The sequence below is a fragment of the Balaenoptera musculus genome, chromosome 1 (assembly GCF_009873245.2).
Source record: "Balaenoptera musculus isolate JJ_BM4_2016_0621 chromosome 1, mBalMus1.pri.v3, whole genome shotgun sequence".
Classification (NCBI taxonomy): Eukaryota; Metazoa; Chordata; class Mammalia; order Artiodactyla; family Balaenopteridae; genus Balaenoptera; species Balaenoptera musculus.
This window is the reverse complement of record NC_045785.1, coordinates 45806400-45825721: the sequence shown is the minus strand read 5'-3', so window position 1 is coordinate 45825721 and position 19322 is coordinate 45806400. Positions and strand designations below refer to the sequence as shown.

Sequence of the window (19322 nt, the reverse complement as noted above, 5' to 3'; positions counted from 1 at the left end):
CCTGTTCCATAGACTTTTGATAGTCATACAAATCAGATCATACCTTCATTCTAGAAGATAAATAATGGTCTCCAGTGCCCTATGCACACATCCTCATTTTACTTCTAGCTACAGGGTGTGTTGGCACTTGACATTTTTCAAGATTTGGGGGTGAGGGAGGTAGAGAATTAAACCATTATTTTTTACTAAGCACCTCCTATATGCCATTCATTTGGTTAGCACTTATTGAACACCTACTATGGACCAAGTTCTATGCTAGGAGCTTCCATACGTATTATTTCAGTAATTCTCATATCTATTCTACAACGCACTGTTATTCTACCCATTTTACTGATGAGGAAACCAAGGCTGAGAGCCAGTGCATTGCTTCTGAACACCTGAGAAGTGACAGAGTTTAAGACAATCCCAGGGCAGTTCCCTGGTGGCCTAGTGGTTAGGATTCTGGGCTTTCACTGCTGTCACCCGGGTTCAATCCCTGGTCAGGGAACTGAGATTCTGCAAGCCATGCAGCATGACCCAAAACAAACAAACAAACAATCCCAGACCTACCAGCCAAAGCCCACATTTATATCTCTATAGCACTTCCATAGGCCTCGGAGATGGAGAAGATGGAAGAAATTCTTCCATCCGAAGCTCAGAGAGGGGACGCAAACTACCCCACGTCATACAGCCGGTCAGTGACGGAGGAGAGAACAGAGGCCAGTGCCCTGAGTCCCCACCCAGAGCCCACAGCCTGGGGTAGGCTGCTCAGGCGGTGGGCACTCCCCTTCTGACAGCCAGCTCTTGTGCTCTCCCAGTGTGGACAGAGGGGGATAGGAGGGTCTCCAACCTTCTCATCTTGCCCTGACCCTAAAGCTGTCAAAGAAGGGAAGTGGGGTTGGGGGCATAATTGAAATTCTGAGCTAAGCCTGCCTCCTTTGGAGGTAGAGCTTCATGAGGCATTTCCAGTTCAGTGCCTTCCTATAAAACTGAATATAAGTGGAATTTGTATCAGCTCATCACCCCCAGGAGACGTTGGATGAGTTATTTTACCTTTCTGTGCCTCGGTTTCCTCATCTGTCAAATGGAGCATTTAACTAGAGAGTCTCCAAGACTCTTTTCAACCATGAAAGTGTTTGGCTTATGGGAGGACTTCCTTGACAAGACCCACGAGGCCCCCGGCAGATCGCCGGCCACGCCTCCAGTCTTGATCACACCCGTACCGCCAGCCACACTGGCCATCTCTCAGTTCCTCATACCCATCAGGCCACTGTCCACTTCTGGACTCTTCTCACGGCATCCCCTCTGCCTGGAGCACTCTGCCCTCTCCTCTCCACTTCCGTAAGGCCTTCTCATCCCTCAGCTCCATTCTCTCTCCCCCCATCCTCATGCTCCTGGCCCCGTGGACCTCTGCTCTAAATGCTCTCCATTGTGACAACATTCATTTAATTGTGGGAGTATTTGGTGGACATCAATGCAAAGATCCACCAGGTAGGAGCCCTCTCTCTCTACACCTGGTGTCCACCGGGCCCAGCATGGAGCCTGGCTCACCATGGACCAAATGAATGAGTTTGTTCAGAGGGTCTCCAATTCCCACTGATGTCACCCTATGTAGGCAGGGAGAATACAGGCCATGAGGTCAGGAGAAGTTCTCCACTAGAGGCCCTGCCCCCTCACCCCATTCTATTTTTTTTTTCTTTTTTTGGCCACGCCGCAAGGCGTGTGGGACCTTAGTTCCCCGACCAGGGATCGAACCCGTGCCCCCTGCAGTGGATGTACGGAGTCAACCACTGGACCACCAGCGAAGTCCTTTTTCTCCCTCTCTTTTTTCCCCCCTTCACCCCATCCTAGAACAGAGAATCTCAACATCACCTGCCTCCATCCACTCCCTGAGGGTAAAAATAGCTTGTCTGAAATCTGATACCTACCCTCAGCTGGGTCATCTGGAGAATTCCTCCTGCCCCACTGAAGAGCCAGCCAGGGGCCAGAGAGGGCAGGGAGGGCATTTCCTGAATGCTTAACCATTCCTATCTCATCTGATCCACAGGAAACATTTGAGGTGTTATCATTGGCAAGGTACACAGGGGACCCAGAGAAGTCCCAGGTCCAAGGTCCCCCAGCTCTAAACCACAGAGCCGGGGCTTAAGTGCAGGCCTCCTGCCTCTATCTACAGCGTAGCTCTTGCCTCATCACCACAAGACTGAAAAGGGCTTAGAGATTGAATACAACTGCCTGCTGGTATGGACGGGGAAACTGAGGCAGTGGGTGCCGTCTGTCCAAGGTCTTAAGTGAAAGGGCCTGAAGTGGGGCAGACCTGGAGTAAGTAATTGAGAAGTTGAGGACAATCCCCACCCCATCTCCATCCAAGACTAGTGAGGGTTAAAGGAGATCCCGAAACTGAGGGCACCCGACTAACTGTGAAGTGCTGCCAGATGTGAGGGAGGCTGGAGACGACGAAGCAGTTGGGCAGGACCAGACTTGTCTTTCCCCCAGCAGCCTTCTCACTCCTGGAAACCAGAATGTGGAGATGGGAGGAAATGTATAGAAAGTGCCTTGTAAACCACAGTGGCTCAGGCCTCCTTTTATTCCAGCACTTCTTGAGTCTGCGAAGGGCCTGCCCACAGGGACAGGACAGCCCGAGTGGATCCCCTCCTGCACAGAGCAAGACAGGGGTTACCTGGGAGACACTGCTACACAGAGCGGGCGCAGCAGGGGCCTGAAATCGAGGCGGAACCTGCAGGGACTGGCTGTGTGGGACTGGGATTCAAAGTAGCCTCATCCTCAGTTCTGCTTCTCTGCATTGTTTGGGCACTGTCCCCACAGAGTGTTGCAGAACTATGACCGATGGGACGTGAGCAAGTTTTTAAATCTCTCTGGCCCCAGCTTCCTCGTTTATAAAATTGAAAGGGTAGGTATGCAGGTGAGAATGAAAACAATCGTGCTCCCTTGTTTAATTATTAATATGTGCCAGGTGTGGTGCTAAGCATTTTCTGTGCCTTTTCTCTTTCAATCCTCACACAGCCCTAATAGTCAAATGTTGTTATTATTCCCATTTTACAGATGGGAAAACAGAGGCTCTGAAAGGGTATGGTGCATGCACGTGTGCGCACACACACACACACACACACACACAATCACAGTAAAGGGCAGAGTTGGGACTTGAACCCAAGTCTGTTTAACTCAAGGGCTGAGTCTGCTTGGGCACTTTGCTGTAAATGCCTCTCTCTTGTCTGACAGGCAGGATAGTTATTGCTGTATCCCAGGCATTAGTGCCAGGCACAGGCCCTTCCTTACCCACACATGCCAGGCAGGGCCCTCAGGGAAGCTCTCCTCCCCATCGACCCTCACATCCTCTGCAGGAAACAGTGGTGGTATCAGGACCTCCTCCCGGCACAGTCCAGGGGCCAGGCACTTGTCCTACTGGATGCTCAAGGCCAGCAGCCTGTGAGGGAGTGAGGTGCCATCACTAGTGCAGAAACTGCAAGCTGTCTGTCAGCTGAAAACTGTACTTTCTAAATCCTTAACTTTGGGGAGTGGGAGGAAACCTCATGGACAGCTAGACAGGACCCTCTCAGACGCAGGCATGTCCAGCTACCCCTGCCCCTCCACCACTGACAGCTGCCTCCCTGAAGCTTCCTTCCTTGGAGCTGTTTGCCACCTCCCATCCCTTACCTCCAGCAGACCCCAGAAAGGGACAGGAGGGGTCTGCACACAGGCAGTCTGACCCCAAGTGTGACTGGCCCCCACTATGTGGCACCTCAGGCAGGCCCCTCTGATAGTATCCAGCATGGAACCCACATTCACGGGCAACCCCCTGCCATGGGAGCCCCTGGCAGTGGGATGAGCCCTTCAGGATCTGTGAAGAATAGGGCCAGCCTCTCTCTTCATCAGAGCCCTTCATGCCCTGCCTGCCAGACAGCCAAGGCTGCTGCCTGACACCACATCTGAGTCACCATGGCAACGGGTGGCCAGGCGATGGGCCAGGTCCGGCCATCCTGCAAGCAAGTCCATTTGCCTTGGAGCTGGAAACAGTTACAGGGACCACTTGTCCCCTCCAGGAGAGCACGGGGGAGAGGGAGAGAGAAAGAGAAGAGGGGAGGGGGGAGGAGAAAGGGGTTACAGAGAGAGAAAGAGGAAAAGAAGGGAAAGAGAGAAAGGGAATAGAAAAACCATGAGGTCAAAGGATAGACACTGGTAGGGAACAGAGCAAGTGGAAGAGAGGACACACACACACACACACACACATACCCCAGAGAGAGAAGTGAGGGAGGCAGGAAAGGGCCCCCTCCCAAACTCCCCCACTGCTCACATTCCTCAGGCTGGAGCTGCTCTCAGCCCTTTGGGATTCTGGCCACAGCTGGGACTTCCTGCCCCAGGAAGCTGGCAGCCCCATGGCCCCCTGGAGGCCCCAGTCGCTGCTCCAGTCTCTGCAGTCCCCTCCACTGAGGGATGGTGTCTGCCCTCACCAGCAGGTGGGGCCCCTGCCCCAACCCCTCAGGCAGCACCTACGGGCTCAGTCCCCTGCTTGGTCCCCACACTCCCCCAAGGCCCCAGCTGGTCACCGGTCACCAGTTCTCCTGTCCTCTCGCCCAGCTCCCCTCCCCTCATACAACACACCAACTTCTTTCCTCCAAAGTGTTCAAGAAATCATTCCTAAGCAGAGCAGAGTGGCGAGAGTGGGTGTGACTTCACCCACAGAACGCATTTCCTTTACTCCGCAGGAAAAGTGGGCCTCAGGAGGCCCAGCAAGGGGACACCAACCCTCGAGGAGCTGCTTCCAAGGCCCCGAGTCGCCAGGTGGAAGGCTGGGACCCAGAGCTGGGCCTGGCCTGCTCCCTGGCAGGGGCTGCTGAGCTGAGCAGGTGCGCCAGTGGTTCTCTACTGGGCACTCACCATGTTCCAGGGCCTTCCTCGGCCTCAAGCTCTCTGGCTGCAAGATGGCCTTATCATTCCTGCCCTAGTCCCACTCCCACCCCCATGTGCCCTAAACTGTCTCAGAGGAATCTGAACCCACAAGAAAGGCTTGCTGAAGAGGTGATGAGCAGGGCAGACAGAGAAGAAAGAAAAACAGGAAGGCATAGGGGGCTGGCAAGCGGGACACAGCCTGCATTGGAATCCTGGCACCGCCTCTGTCTCCCTGGATAAACTTAGTCACTTACTTAAGCCACTCTGAACCTCATTTTCCACATCTGTAACATGGGAATAATAATATCATAGTGAGTATTCAATGAGATTATATACAAAGTGTTTAGACCAGGATCTGACCTGTAGAAAATGCTTGAAAAGTGTCAGCTCTCCATGTTGTTAAAAAGCCAAGGCACTGGGACTTCCCTGGTGGTCCAGTGGGTAAGTCTCCGGCTCCCAATGGAGGGGGCCCAGGTTCAATCCCTGGTTGGGGAACTAGATCCCGCATGCATGCTGCAACTAAGAGTTGCATGCCGCAACTAAGAAGCCCGTGTGCCGCAACTAAGAAGCCCGCATGCTGCAACTAAAAGGTCCTGCATGCTGCAACGAAGATCCCGCGTGCTGCAGCTAAGACCCAGTGCAGCCTAAATAAATAAAAACAAATCTTTAAAAAAAGAAAAAAAAGCTGAAGCATTTATATCATTCTTTTAGATTCCATACAATACATAAATAGACTCATAGACATAGAAAACAAACTTATGGTTACCAAAGGGGAAAGGGTCGGGGGGGAGGGATAACTTAGGAATTCGGGATAAACAGATACACACTACTATATATAAAATAGATAAACAACAAGGACCTACTATATAGCACAGGGAACTATATTCAATATCTTGTGATAACCTATAATGGAAAAGAATCTAAAAGAATACATATATACATATACACACAAGAATACATATATATATATATATATATATATATATATATATATATCTCACTGAGTCACTTTGCTATACACCTGAAACTAACACAACATTGTAAATCAACTATACTTCAATTAAAAAAAAAAAAGCCAAGGCATCGTTGAAGGACACAGGAAATCATCCTAACCAGGAAGGGCCTGCACTGGTCCCTGGGGTAAGAGATCCCCGCCGTGACTGGCCAGGCGGCCCTGGCAGAGCCCACGCCAAGCTTGAGGACGAGGACCCAGGCTTCGGGTGGACAAGAGAGCTGCGGGAAGCTCCCAGTGGTGGCAGACAGGCCTTTCTACCCAGTTCCAGGACAGACACTTCCAGGTAAACACGCCAACTGTCTACCACCAGGGCTTCATTTCATCCATGGATCAAGATGTTGAACAGGCTGGAGTCTGTGGTACTCCAAGGAGGCCTCCCACGGACGATCACTCACAGTCTAGCCAGACTCAGCAACTTCTCATCTCCCTGGCCCCTGAAAGGCTCAAGACGCCTCACTAAGGAAACGGCTTCTTGGAATAGAAGGCAGTGATCGCAAGAAACCAGCTCGGGTTCACAGGGAACAAGGCATTCCAGGCACAAGGGAAGAGCTCACTGGGGCAGGAATAGACATATTTTGCATTTGCACAGATCCAGAACATTGTGGGTGCTCAGTAGACATGAGTTAAATTGAACCTGGGAGCTGTCTCCCATGGAGTCCCACATTTGTCTGCTCTGTTCAACTTTTGGCCAAAGGGTTTGAATGAAGACACACCTGGTCATGGATGGCCACCTGAAAGGTTGCAACTTTTAAACATAAAACCAAGCAGATAAAAATGAACATGATTCACACTGTCAGGCTGCATTTAAGTTTTTCTGTTGCCATCACTTTGTTCTAAGCTATATGTGTGCTGGCGTGGCTCTAGCTTAATGGTTGTTTATGCAAAAATGGCCTCATGGTTTCCCCTAACCACAAGCACAACAGTGGCAACTCCTGCTGCATCCAAACGGGGCCCTGTGGTTGCTGAAGGCCTCTGTGGAGGTGAGGGGTGCGGACGTGCTTAGGGCAGGAGTGATTGGGTGGCAGGGAAGAGACAGCCTCTAGCTGGGGCACAGCAGGCAGTGTGAGGCCCAGCTCTGTAAGGGGGAGGCAGAGGGGACAGGGAGTGGCACAGGACGGACAGCCAGGAAGTAGGGGGGACAGCGAGGGGGCCAGGCTACTTGTGGCTTGGGTGACAGCCCTCTGGCTGCAAATGTGAGGGCTGGCGGGGTCAGAGGACAGGAGGGTCCTGGTAAGGAATAAAACCAAGACCAAACAGGAGTGGACAAGGTTAGAAAGAGGCTAATTCTGGCCGGGGATCAACATCAACCTTTTTAAAGACCCAGACTCTCCACTCATGAATAGACAATAAACAAAGGAACGAGATTGTTTTAGAGTAAAAAGTGCTATAAGAAGAAAAACAGTAGGCACTATTCACAATAGCCAAGACATGGAAGCAACCTAACTGTCCATCGACAGAGGAATGGATAAAAAAGATGTGGTACTGTGCTCGCTTCAGCAGCACATATACTAAAATTGGAATGATACAAAGAAGATTAGCATGGCCCCTGTGCGAGGATGACATGCAAATTCGTGAAGAGTTCCATATTTTTCCAGCAAAACATTGTGAAGCAACTGTACCCCAATAAAAATTAATTTTAAAAAAAGAAGATATGGTACATATATACAATGGAATGTTAGCCATAAAAAGGAAAAAAAGAATGCCATTTGCAGCACCATGGATGGACCTAGAGATTATCATACTAAGTGAAGTAAGTCAGACAGAGAAGGACAAATATCATGATGTCACTTATATGTAGAATCTAAAGAAAAAAATGATACAAATGAACTTATTTACAAAACAGAAATAGACTCACAGACATAGAAAACAAACCTACGGTTACCCAACAGGGATGGGGGAGGGGGTGGGGATAAACTAGGAGTTTTGGATTAACATACACACACTACTATATATAAAATAAACAACAAGGTCCTACTGTATAGCACAGGGAACTAAATTCAATATCTTGTAATAATTTGTAATGGAAAAGAATCTGAAAAAGAATATATATATACGTATAACAATCACTTTGCTGTATACTTGAAAGTAACACAACATTGTAAATTAACTATACTTCAATTTAAAGGAATTTTTTAGAAAGAAGAAAAACAGCATATGTGATAGAGAGAGAAGGTGGTGGACCTGAAGGAACTAATTTAGGTTGAGTAATCAAGGAGACTCGTGGCCAAGATCTGAATGAATGACAAGCAGGAGCGATTGGGCCAGGTTCTGGGGGCACAGGGTCCCAGGCAGGGGAGCAGAGGGTGCAAAGAGTGCAAGGAGGAACGGGAACAAGCTTGGCTGCCAGAGGAACAGGGCAGTGTCAGGGAGAAGAGAAGAGACCAGGAAGAGTCCTATGTCATAGGGAAGAGTCCTATGTCACCCAAGGCCTAAGGTCTCAGTGGAGTTTGGATTTTACTCGAGGTGTGATGGGAAAAATTGATGTCGATGAGTGGGGAGAGAGTGATCTGACCTGCATTTTAAGATCACTCTGCTGGGGACTTCCCTGGTGGCGCAGTGGTTAAGAATCCACCTGCCAATGCAGGGGACATGGGTTCGAGCCCTCGTCCAGTAAGATCCCACATGCTGCGGAGCAACTAAGCCCTTGCGCCACAACTACTGAGCCTGCGCCCCTGGAGCCCGTGCTCCGTGACAAGAGAAGCCACAGCAATGCGAAGCCCAGGGACCTCAATGAAGAGTAACCCCTGCTCGCTGCAGCTAGAGAAAGCCTGCGCGTGGCAACGAAGACCCAACGCAGCCAAAAAATAAATAGAATTAGTAATATAAATAAATAAATAAATAACATATCTTTAAAAAATAAAAAAGTTCACTCTGCTGTTGTGTGGGGGCGGATTGCAGGGTGAGAGAGAAGAAGCAGCGAGACTCCTCCGTGGGCCACTACAGTCCGAAGAGAGATGATGGACCCAGGAGTATTTGGGAGGTGGAGCCAGCACAACGTGCTGAAGTCTTCCATGTGTGAGAGTGAGAGAACAGGAGGTCGTGGGGAGGATCCAGACTTTGGACAAATGGCTGGTAGATGGTGGTGATGGTTACTGAGTTGGGAGAGACCAGGGGAGAAATAAGTAGGGGTGGAATCAAAAATTTTTGAGATCCTATGAAACACTTAAAGAGAGATGTCAAGGAGGATGAATGTTCAAGTTTGGAGCCCGCTGGAGAAGAGGCTGCACCTGGGGACATGAGATTACTTGGGCTTTTAAGATCCACAGGACTCTGCAACCTTGTGGTCGGTCAAAGGTGGCTGTCAATTCTTTACTACTCCTCCCTAGACCCCAGGTTGGGTCTAATCCCCTTCTCTTGAATCTGGATCCCCCTTAGTGACATTTCAACTGGTGACTTCTTTTTTTTTATATGTGTTGGGTCTTTGTTGCTACATGTGGGCTTTCTTCTAGTTGCGATGAGCAGGAGCTACTCTTCGTTGCAGTGTGTGGGCTTCTCATTGCGGTGGCTTCTCTTGTTGCGCAGCATGGGCTCTAGACACGCGGGCTTCAGTAGTTGCAGCATGCGGGCCCAGTAGTTGCAGCACCCAGGGCTTAGAGCGCATGGGCTTCAGTAGTTGTGGCACACAGGTTTAGTTGCTCCATGGCATGTGGGATCTTCCCGGACCAGGGAGCGAACTCGTGTCCCCTGCATTGGCAGGCAGATTCTCAACCACTGTGCCACCAGGGAAGTCCTCAACTGGTGACTTCTGAGACCAGATCATGAGAAACCTGGCAGCTTCCACCCAGGCCTCTTGGAACTCTTGCTCTGGTGGAGCCCACTGCCAGGTGGGAAGTCTGACTTCCCACTGAGACCTTCATATGGAAAAGGCCCCATGTGGTTGCTCAGAATGACAGTCCCAGCTAGAACCAACCTTCCGGCCATTCCCACCAAGGGGCCAAATACTAGTGAAGCCATGGTGGACTCCATAGTCTAGCCCATCCACTGGCTGAACACCACCAAGTAACCTCCATCAACACCACATAGAGCAGAAGAGTCACCCAGCCAAGCCCTGCCCAAATCCCTGACCCACAAAAATCTCAAGATAAAATAAAATGGTTCTTGTTTTAAGCCACTAAGTTTGGGGATAGTTTGTCACACAGTCATAGTAATAGAACAGACATCATCCAAGGAGAGAGCAAAAGAGGTCGGCTGGGAAGGAGGAGCCTGCAAGGGAGCCAGAGAAGGAGCCCTGAGGTGGGAGGAGCACCAGGTCTGGGAGGATCTCCAAGAGGAGGGGTGCCTGCGGGTCCAGGCTCAGAGAAGCTCTAAGGGGGCGGGAGGAAGGGCGAGAGAAGAGCCCATTAGAGTATATCAGGAAAAGGATGAGAGGAAAGAAGTGGAAGCAGGGGCCACAGAAAACTCTTTCAGATTCTTGTGGGAATGGGGAGCAAAGAAACGAGGGAGTATCTGGGAGCGGACATGGGGACAAGGGAGGGGTTTTGTTTGCCTAGAGGCAGGGGAACAAAGAGCTCATTTGTCTGCTAATGGGACAGAGCCAGTTGTGTGCCTGAGAGCCGCCTACAGCACAGCACGGGGACTGCCCAAGAATTGCTCTCCCAGAAGCTCAGAAAATCCCTTTTTAGAAATCTATGGCTGCCATTTACTGTGCACCTACTATGTGCCAGGCCTAGTCCTTGGGGGTCCTTTAATTCTCAAGTCCGCCCCGAAGCAGGAGTCCTCATTTTACGGTTGAGGAAAAGGAAACTCAGGGAACAGGGAAAGATCCACTCAAAGACACATGACCAGTAAAAGGCAGAGCAGAGACTGGACGTGGGCTCTTCTGACTCCAGAGCCTGGCAGGGGTGCTGCAGGGGGACACCAGTCCTAGAGGGAGATCAGATCCCCCAGCCCACGGGACTTATGAGACAGAGCCTGGCACTTGGGAGACCCTCCATCGGTTTCCTCCCTGCTCTCCTGCCTTCCAGGTGATACGGAGAAAGAGCTGGAGGGGAGTGGTCCCTGGCCAGTCCATCCCCCACTGGGCTGTGGGGATCTCACCACCACCCACCATCACCATCCCCCCACGCCTCTGCAGAGGGCCTAGCAGGCACAGAAGTCCCTCCCAGTCTCCTGTTTGCCTCCCTGAGAACCAGTCTGAGCAGGGGTGAGACACACCTTCTCTTGCAGCCTGAAAGCTCTACTTCTATCTTCCAAAGTAAGGGCAGGTGGGTGGGGACCAGGTAATCTCAGTCCCAGGAGGCCCTCAGGGTAGGGGTGGAGGAAGCAGTGCTGTACTTGCCCCTTCCCTTGCCCCAAAGTCATTCAGTCCTTGGGCCCCTTCCTCTCCCCAGGCCCATGTGTCCCACGTACCCCACTGCTCTCAAAGCCTGTAGGCAGGCCATCCAATCTCTATGTAAATGCATCATGACACTAACCTCCTTGGCACAAAGCAGGCTCAAATGACAGGGACCATTATTACCCCCGTGTCCACATGTTTAGGATGAGGAAACTGAGGCTGGGAAAAGGTAGCCGCTAGCCACTAGCCCAGAACGAGCCGGAGACTTCTGACTCCAGACCACCATCCCTCCCACAGTTCTGGGGGCAGTATCCCCAGAGAAGGAGGGGAGCTGGGTCTCTCCACACCCTCCCTAAGGGATCAAATGGAAATTGAGACTCACCTGGTTTGGCTCAGCCCTGGAGTGTGCTGGAAATCTGAGGCTGCTTTAGGAAGACTTGAAAGCCACTCCCCTTCCAGATCTCTGACCGGATTCCAGGCCTGGGAGCAGGGCCACACCTGGCTGGGCCGCACCCCCAGGGCGGATCACAGCCTGTTCTACAGGTGGAGTTCAGCACTGCCACCAGCAGTGAGCATACCATTCCAAGCGATGGGCCTCCGTGCGGCACCGCAGAGGTGCTGCCAGACAGCCTGCTGACTCCCTGGACTTCTGAACAACCCGACAAGGTAAAGCACGTACAACCACTTTCTAGACTGTAAAGTGGGTGTACATATGAGGAGATAAACTCCTTGAAGACAGGAGCCAGGCCCATATCTCTCTAGAGTCCCAGGGCCTCACTATATATATATATATTTTTTCCAGCTCTACTGAGATATGGTTGACAAATAAAAGTTGTACACATTCAGGTTGCAAAACACAATGTTTTAATATACGTATATATCGTGAAATGATTACCACAATCAAGCTAATCAACACATCCATCACCTCTCAGTTACCCTTTATGGGGAGAGTGGTGAGGATGCTTGAGACCCACATTCTTAGCAAATTGCCAGTACATAAGACATTATTGTTAACTACAGTCACCATGCTGTATTTTAGGTCTCCAGAACTTATTCATCTTATAGCTGAAAGTTTGTACCCTTTGACCAACATCTCCCCTTTCCCACCTACCATCACCCCACTATACGTTTTTGAGCACCTACTATGTTCCAGGCATTTATATACATTATATAATGGCTTCATATCCATAATACCATTTAATCCTCACCAAACCCTGTGAGGGACAACTATCCCTCTTGCACAGAAAAGGGAACTGAAACCGGGCTATCTGAGGGCCACGTTGCTCTGGGTGGTAGAGCCGGGATTTTGCTTTTCTCACGACCACAGTTCTTTCTACTCATTCACTAGGCTTCCTCTCCAGAAGAGGTGCTTAATACTTAATGTCTACTGCCATTAATTAGTTAATGTCTGATTTGCTGAGAGAAGATTATTACTATTGAAGAAGGCCCAGGCAGGATACATGTGTTACATGGGCAAGGGGGCCAGGGAGAGACACCTCAGGGGGTTACTGCCAAATGCTCTCCCTCTTCCTTGCGGAAAGAGCTTTTCCCACATCTCACACACAGGTGCCTCTGCCGGGACCATGCTTCCTAACCTGGAAAAGTTTTCAAGGCTGAGCTACCCCATCACCTCTTCCAGGGAGACTGCCCTGTCCCCTAGGCTATGAGGGGCCACCTCTGGGCTTCCCTCCGTCACAGCCTGGCCACACTGTGCTGTCATCATTGGTTTTTACCACTCTCTGTCTCCCCATCAGCTTGGGGGAACCTGAGGACAGGTCCAGTCTGACTCATCCCTGTGTCCCCAAAATGCCGGACTCTGATCCTTTCCATCACTGCCCTTGTGCCACCTCCTACCCACAAGGAGGCTGCTTGTGGGAGTGGCAGGAACACACAGGTCTGCAGCCAGGGAGCTGGCAGAGGACCCAGCCGGCAGCACCATCTGTCCCTGGAGGCACAGGACAGAGCAGGCACAAGGCAGAGGTGTCAGTTCCTCAGCTCAGCCAGGTCAGCCCAGGACAAAGCCCAGCTGTAGCTTAGGGTCAGACGAGACTTCGAATTCTCTAACTAGCTCAAAGTGACTCAGTGCCAGAGCCTTGGTTTTCTTAGCTGTAAAGCTAGCTGGATACCAGCAGCCTTGCAGAGCTGTTGGGAAGTTTAAACACACCTGACACTCCGTAGGTGCTCAACAAAAAGCTAGCATTTACCATCTCATCTGACCCACTGACCCTGTCATTAACCCACTGAGGAAACTGAAGTCCAGATGAGACGGAAATAAAAGAACCAATATTTACTGTGGCCAGTTATGTGCCAGGATCTACACTCCTCCAATGTCTTTAACAAGATCTGCAGGAACAGACCTGGTTCACAGATGAGGAAACAGGTCTACAGGGAGTGAAGTGTGTGAGCGTCTCTAAGGCAGTTATCTGGACTCTTACCACTGTCCAGCTCAGACCCACTGGACCAGGCACAGGTGAAGGGCAGGGGTGCAGCCTCCCCTCGGCCCTAGGAGGTAGAGGCAGGAGGTCAGCCCTGAATCTGCATTGTCAGTGTGTGAAGGTGGGCAGAGGAGGCTGGCATGGGGTGAGTCTGGGTGTGAGATCGAGGCCACTTTCTCGGTGGCCAAGACAAGGGCTGGAAAAGGGGTCCCAACCTAGCAGGTAGGGGTTCCGAGTCTCTCGCCAGTGGTACAAGCCCAAGCACATCCTCTCCCTTCTCTGTGCCTTGTCTGCACCAGGGCGCTGATCCTATGGCCCACCTCCCTATTGTGAGGGGTCAGAGGTGGATGGGAAAGCAGTGGGGACCTTCATGGCGCTGGAGGAGAGGAACTCTGATGATGTGTTCCCCCGGGTTCCTGAGCTCAGTGTGCAGGGACTACACACCTTGGCACCAAGACTGGGGACCAGAGGGCCCCCAAGGAGTGCACAGTCTGGTGGGCAGAGCAATAGGGCCCACAGCACTCCAAACCCCAAACCCTGCCTCCAGGGTCCAGGCCCCCAGCCTGCAGCATGTCGTAACCATGTCTCAGCCCCTTCCAGCTGCTCTGCCCTCACTCACTCCACTCTAAGCCACGCCAGCCTTCGTTCGGCAGCTCAGATGCACCAGGCTCCCCCCACCTTGGAGCCCGTAAATGAATACTATTCCCTCTGCCTGGAACGCTCTTCCCCCATCTCCTCCCATGGCTGCCTCCTTCTCAGCCACTGGGTCTCCGCTCAGTTGTCACCTGGTCACAGAGCTCTCTTGTGACCTCTCTCATTATTCTCTAACAGTTCTCTGTTCTCCAGACAGCCTGAGTTTAATCTCAGCAGTGCCACTTACTAGCTGTGTGACCTTGGGCAAGTTACTTAACCTCTCTGTCTCAGTTTCATCTTTAATATGGGCATGGTACCACTATCTACTTCACAGAGTTGTTATAAGGAATATATGAATTAATGCATGCTTGGCACATAGCTAGCATTTGTATGACATTTATTATTAATACTCACAGCTCTTATCACAGATTTTCATTGTATGTTTCTTTGACTACCTTTTCACTGTGTCTCCCTCATTAGCTGTCAGCTCCACACAATAGCCTGGGCCCATCACAGAGTACTCAGCGCTGACACAGGCTAATCCCTGTAGAGGGAACAACTGAGGCCAGTATAACATCCCGAGGAAACACCATTAATTCTGGGAGCAGCAGGATGGGGGTTTGAAGGGGAATGATGGCTGAGCCAGGTTTTGAAGGCTGAAGATGAGTCCTCCAGACTAAGAACACCAAGGCTATCTGCCCATGGCTGAGACTAAGGTTCAAATGTGGCTCCCAAATGGGCTGAAGCTAAGTGTCTGAGTCTCATCTCCTCCTCCAGGAAGACTTCTGGGACTCTTTCAGCCCCCTCTGAGCTCCCATGGCCGCTCATTTGTTCACAAGTTTTTGTGCTCCTGCTACATGAGAGGCACATTATTTTACGTCTAGGGGTCTCCCTTCCTCCACCACACAGCAGGGTCCTTGAGGGAGCTGGGCCCCTACTTTTCACTGTCAGGACCAACCTCAAGGTGGTGCACAAACCCTTCACAAACATCCAGACCCCCAGGATGTCAAGGCTGATGGGGACCTCAGAGAACAACCAGGGATGGGGAGCGCCTGGCCCAAGGTTACATGTCAATGATGGGGTGAAGATGAGATTCTAATCCAGAGGTGGCCAAATGGTATGCCCTAAGCCTCCCCGCACTCTGAACTAGACCCTGACTGAGGCTGGTGCCGGGGGGGTGGGGAGCAGCACCTCCAGCTGTCCTCGGGTTCAAGGTGAAGCAGGGGGATCGCCACAGGGGATCAGGAACAACGTGTAAGTCTGTGGGTGTGTGAACACGTGCACAGATGCTCACGGCTGTTTCTGACCTTCCACCACCCTGTTGGCAGCACTACCCGGGTGCAGAGCTTCTCAGGGGGAACTGGGACAAACAGCTCCATCCTCATTCCCAGAGTAAATGAAGTTCCTGGGCCCCCTTGGGAGCTGCCCGGACCAGGCTAGAACTCAGGCAGAGGTTCCCAGCCTCCCAGCCTCCCAGCTTCCCACAGGGTACCAGCCCAGGAGTGCGGGACTCAGTGCCCAGTACAGACTGACAGCTTGCGTGGGGAAGGAGAAGGGTCTCCACTGAGAGAAACAGGACAGGTGACCCTTCCAGCACCACCACACAGGCACTCAATGCTCCTGCAACCTCCCCCCCCAACCCCAGCCTGGCAGGAGACTCACCACCTCATTCATTCACTCATTCACTCACGTGTGCCGAGTGCTTGCTGGGTTACCCAGTGATGGGTGAAAGCAAGAACCATCCGACTCCAAAATGCTCACTGTCTGCAGTGCCATGGGATACTGACAAGGGCCCCCAAACCCTGTAAAGCAGGGCATGTGGGTTATCTGAGGCCCTCCTTTAACCTGGTTTTCTTTATCCCCAGTGAAGAGTTTGGTGGGTGGGTTTGCTTGCTTTTCATTAACAGCAGCTTTGGTAACAACCCAGAAAATGGTCTCCTCCTGTATTCCAGGGGAATTTGGAGAATTCAGGAGGAAACAAGGGGAGTCCAAGGAGATCTGCCATGCAGGCAATGATCCAAAGGTGGTGATCAAGGCCAGTTATACAGATAGAGGGAGGGGGTGGAGAAGAGATGTCTTTATTTGCCCCTGCCCCTTTTAAAAGGCTTTTCCCAAAAATGTCTTCAGAGGATGGTAGCTCTACACCCAGCATTGCACGTCTGCCAGTCTGTCCTGAACGCTTCTCCATTCCCCAGATCAAAGGCTCCCGACAGGGACCGCTGAGCACTTGGGTCTGTCTGGTGCCTCAGCATCTAATCTCAGCTCCAAAGTCCCTGTTAAGAGGTTCCAGGAAAACATTCTCTGTGAGGTCACCTTGCAGAACACCTTTCCAACAGCCCTCATTTGGTCCTGCACGTGCTGTCGCAAAGAGGTCATTGTCCCCAAGAACCCTGGCTTCAGCCTGTCACACTCACTCACACGCACATCCCTAGCCTGTATCTTCTAGCAGCTCTGTGGCCCTCAAGCCCTGCATTCTAAGAGTTAAACACTACAGAGCCACAGAGCTCAGCCGTCAGGCAGAAACCGGCACAGAACTCCATGGGGAGAGACACACACCCCCAGAATAGAATTCCAGACGCAAAGAACTTGCCGAAGATGATTCCACTCAACATAGCCAGCCCTCCTAACGGCCCCTGGGGCTTGTTTGGGGATTGTTGCTTATAATAAACCAGCCCAGGAGTTCTGTGATTTCTCCTTGCAAAGACAGCTAGAAAATGGCCCATGGAAAATGAGAGAGAAGATGTAGGACTTCTGACTTAAAATGGAAACTTCAGTTCTCTTTTGGGATCCCCAGCCCCCAGTCCCCTCCCCTCTGCCCCAAACCCGCCCCCAGCCCACCCTCCATACCCGTCGCAGGTGATTTCCGACATTCTGGATCATTGCTGCCGACACCCCGCTAGCTGCTCGCACCCTCCTCGGAGAGACACTGGTCACCTGAGCGACAGCCCCGCTCCAGCTCCAAATGAAGCCGGTCCGCCTCTCCTCGCACTCCTCCTCCCCGGCTCCCGCCCCTCCTGAGCCAGCCGTTATCAGTTATCAACGTGTCCCGACCTTTCCTCAGACTGCCCTTGGGCCCCCCTTCCCCTAGCGCCCCGCACGGAGGCTCCTGTGCCAGCCCGCCTGCCTGCCCAGTGCAGAGAAAGGAGGGAGCCTGCCAGCTGGGCCACAGCCATGTCAGGGGGCCCTATGCCCGCCCACTGCGCACCCAGCCGGACACTCACTGCACCTCCAGCCACAGCCAAACTTCGTCACCCCCACTTCCAGCCCCTGACATCCTCCCCACAGGGACTCTGGCTCTGGGATGGCTCCCGGCCCCAGCCAGTGACACTGGCAAAACAGGCACCGGCTTTCCATCCATCCACAAGGGGTCAGGCTGGAAGGTGGCAGGAGTGTGGGGAGCTGCCAGCGGCCTCCCAGAGAGATACCAGACCCACCTGCTCGGACTCTTCACCCTTGAGGTGCCGCCCAACGCTCCAGCCCACCAGCATCCAGCAGCTGCTGGCCAGCGATGGGGCACACCCCCTCACTTCCTTAAAATAGGTGGCGTGACTTTTCTAAAAGTGACACCTGCCAAATTCCACCCATCCGCTCCACAGAGTTCATCCTCCTGGGCTCCCACCCCAGCCCCTAAAAGACTAAAAGACCATCAGGACTTTCCCTTCTCCCTCTCACTTCTGCAAGGCACATCGTGAGGCAGCTTTGACACTCACATTGGATTTCTCATGACAGGGCAATAAAATCAAGTGCTTGGTGTTTAAGAAAAGAAAGAGGGGAGTGGAATGCAGGCAGGGGAGCTGGGACGGACAAGTATATGGTGAATAATAATGAACACTTCGCAATAACCCAGCACCCACTGTGTGCCAGGCCTCACCATGTCCTCATTCCAAGCCCACCTGAAGGTCGCTTGGGGAGGGTAGGTGAGGTGCCCCAGGTGGCACAGCTACTGAGTGCAGAGCTGTGCTGGAACAGAGGTCAGTCCAATTCTGAGGCCTCTGCCCTTTCCTCTGCCCCTCTAGTTCACTCACCACATCCCTAATAATGTCTCCTCCTGGGCCTAAGACAACTGGTTTCTGGGTCTGTTTCTTTCACTAATGTGCTACGTGACTTTGGGCAAGTTTTCTCCTCTCTCTGGGCCGCCCTGTTCTAGGAGTCAAGGACTCTAATGTCCATCACTGTGAGCTCAGGCCTTACCTTCAAAGAGTTTATGGTCTGTCAGTACTTCAGTGTCTACAAATGCAAAATTAAAGTCACGCCTTAAAAATGGCAAGATGATCCAAGGATGGCACTGAGGATTGGGGCAAGCTGGGAGGCTTTGTGGAGGAGGTAGTGCTAGAGCCGGACTGAAGACTGAATAGGCTGACAAGAGGGGTGAGGTGGGAGGCCTAATGGGAACAGAACAGGATGCAGTCATAGGCAGTGAGGGCCCTCATCTTTCAGGAAAAAGCTGGGAGCTATCGTGGAGGACCTTGAATGCCAGGCAACAGAGTTTAGGCATCAAGGAGCCTCTGAGGTTGAAGAACACGCTCAGTATGACAAAAGCCATGTGAGGTGAAGAGGACAGGTGTCATGAGACCTTTCTGGACAGGTAAGAAAACTGGCCTAGAAAGGGGATAGCTTAACTCACTGGATCCCCAATCTCACTGGGTAAGGCAGGCAGTCAGGACAATTTCAGGGTCTTCACTATGCAGATGAGGGGATAGAAACCCAGAGAGCTTCTGGTCCCCAACCCTACCCTCTCTCCAGAGCTGTCTGGACTCAGACTCACTGGACTCAGTCTAGAGTCCCCGTCTTACAGATGAACACATTGAGACACAGGGATGAAAAGTGAGCCAACCAAAGTCAAAGAGCAAGGAAGTTGTCTAGAATCACCACTCCTGGCCTCAAGTCTAGAGTCCTGTCCACCCCACACCACAACAAGGCATAAAATATGAAAGACAGCATTCAGTTAGACTTATGAGAAGACTTCCAGCAAGGCTGAATCAAGATACTATCAGGAGCTAGACCTTTCTACAGAGGCCCCTCCAGCCCACAAAGGTCTCCCTTCCCTTTTCTATTTATTACAGAATTGACTCTTGTGTCT

At 51.8% G+C, this 19322-nt stretch overlaps 1 protein-coding gene and 1 non-coding gene across 4 annotated transcripts in view; one reads left to right on the top strand and one right to left on the bottom strand.

The window, feature by feature from the left end:
* The window catches only part of ACOT11 (acyl-CoA thioesterase 11), an 80594-nt gene extending 63370 nt beyond the window's left edge, over positions 1 to 17224 (bottom strand). For 2 of the 3 annotated variants that reach the window (XM_036867057.1, XM_036867029.1), the window contains exon 1: positions 17090 to 17224. In XM_036867057.1, the coding sequence (XP_036722952.1) occupies positions 17090 to 17122 (33 nt within the window). In that variant the 5' untranslated portion in view covers positions 17123 to 17224. Of the gene's footprint in view, positions 1 to 11556; positions 11643 to 17089 lie in introns of those variants that run through there. The other variant, XM_036867039.1, reaches the window with a different exon arrangement.
* On the top strand, positions 7384 to 7490 carry LOC118887686. Its single transcript, XR_005018126.1, has one exon. It is a non-coding gene; the product is annotated as a U6 spliceosomal RNA (small nuclear RNA).
* Positions 17225 to 19322: the final 2098 nt, after the last annotated feature.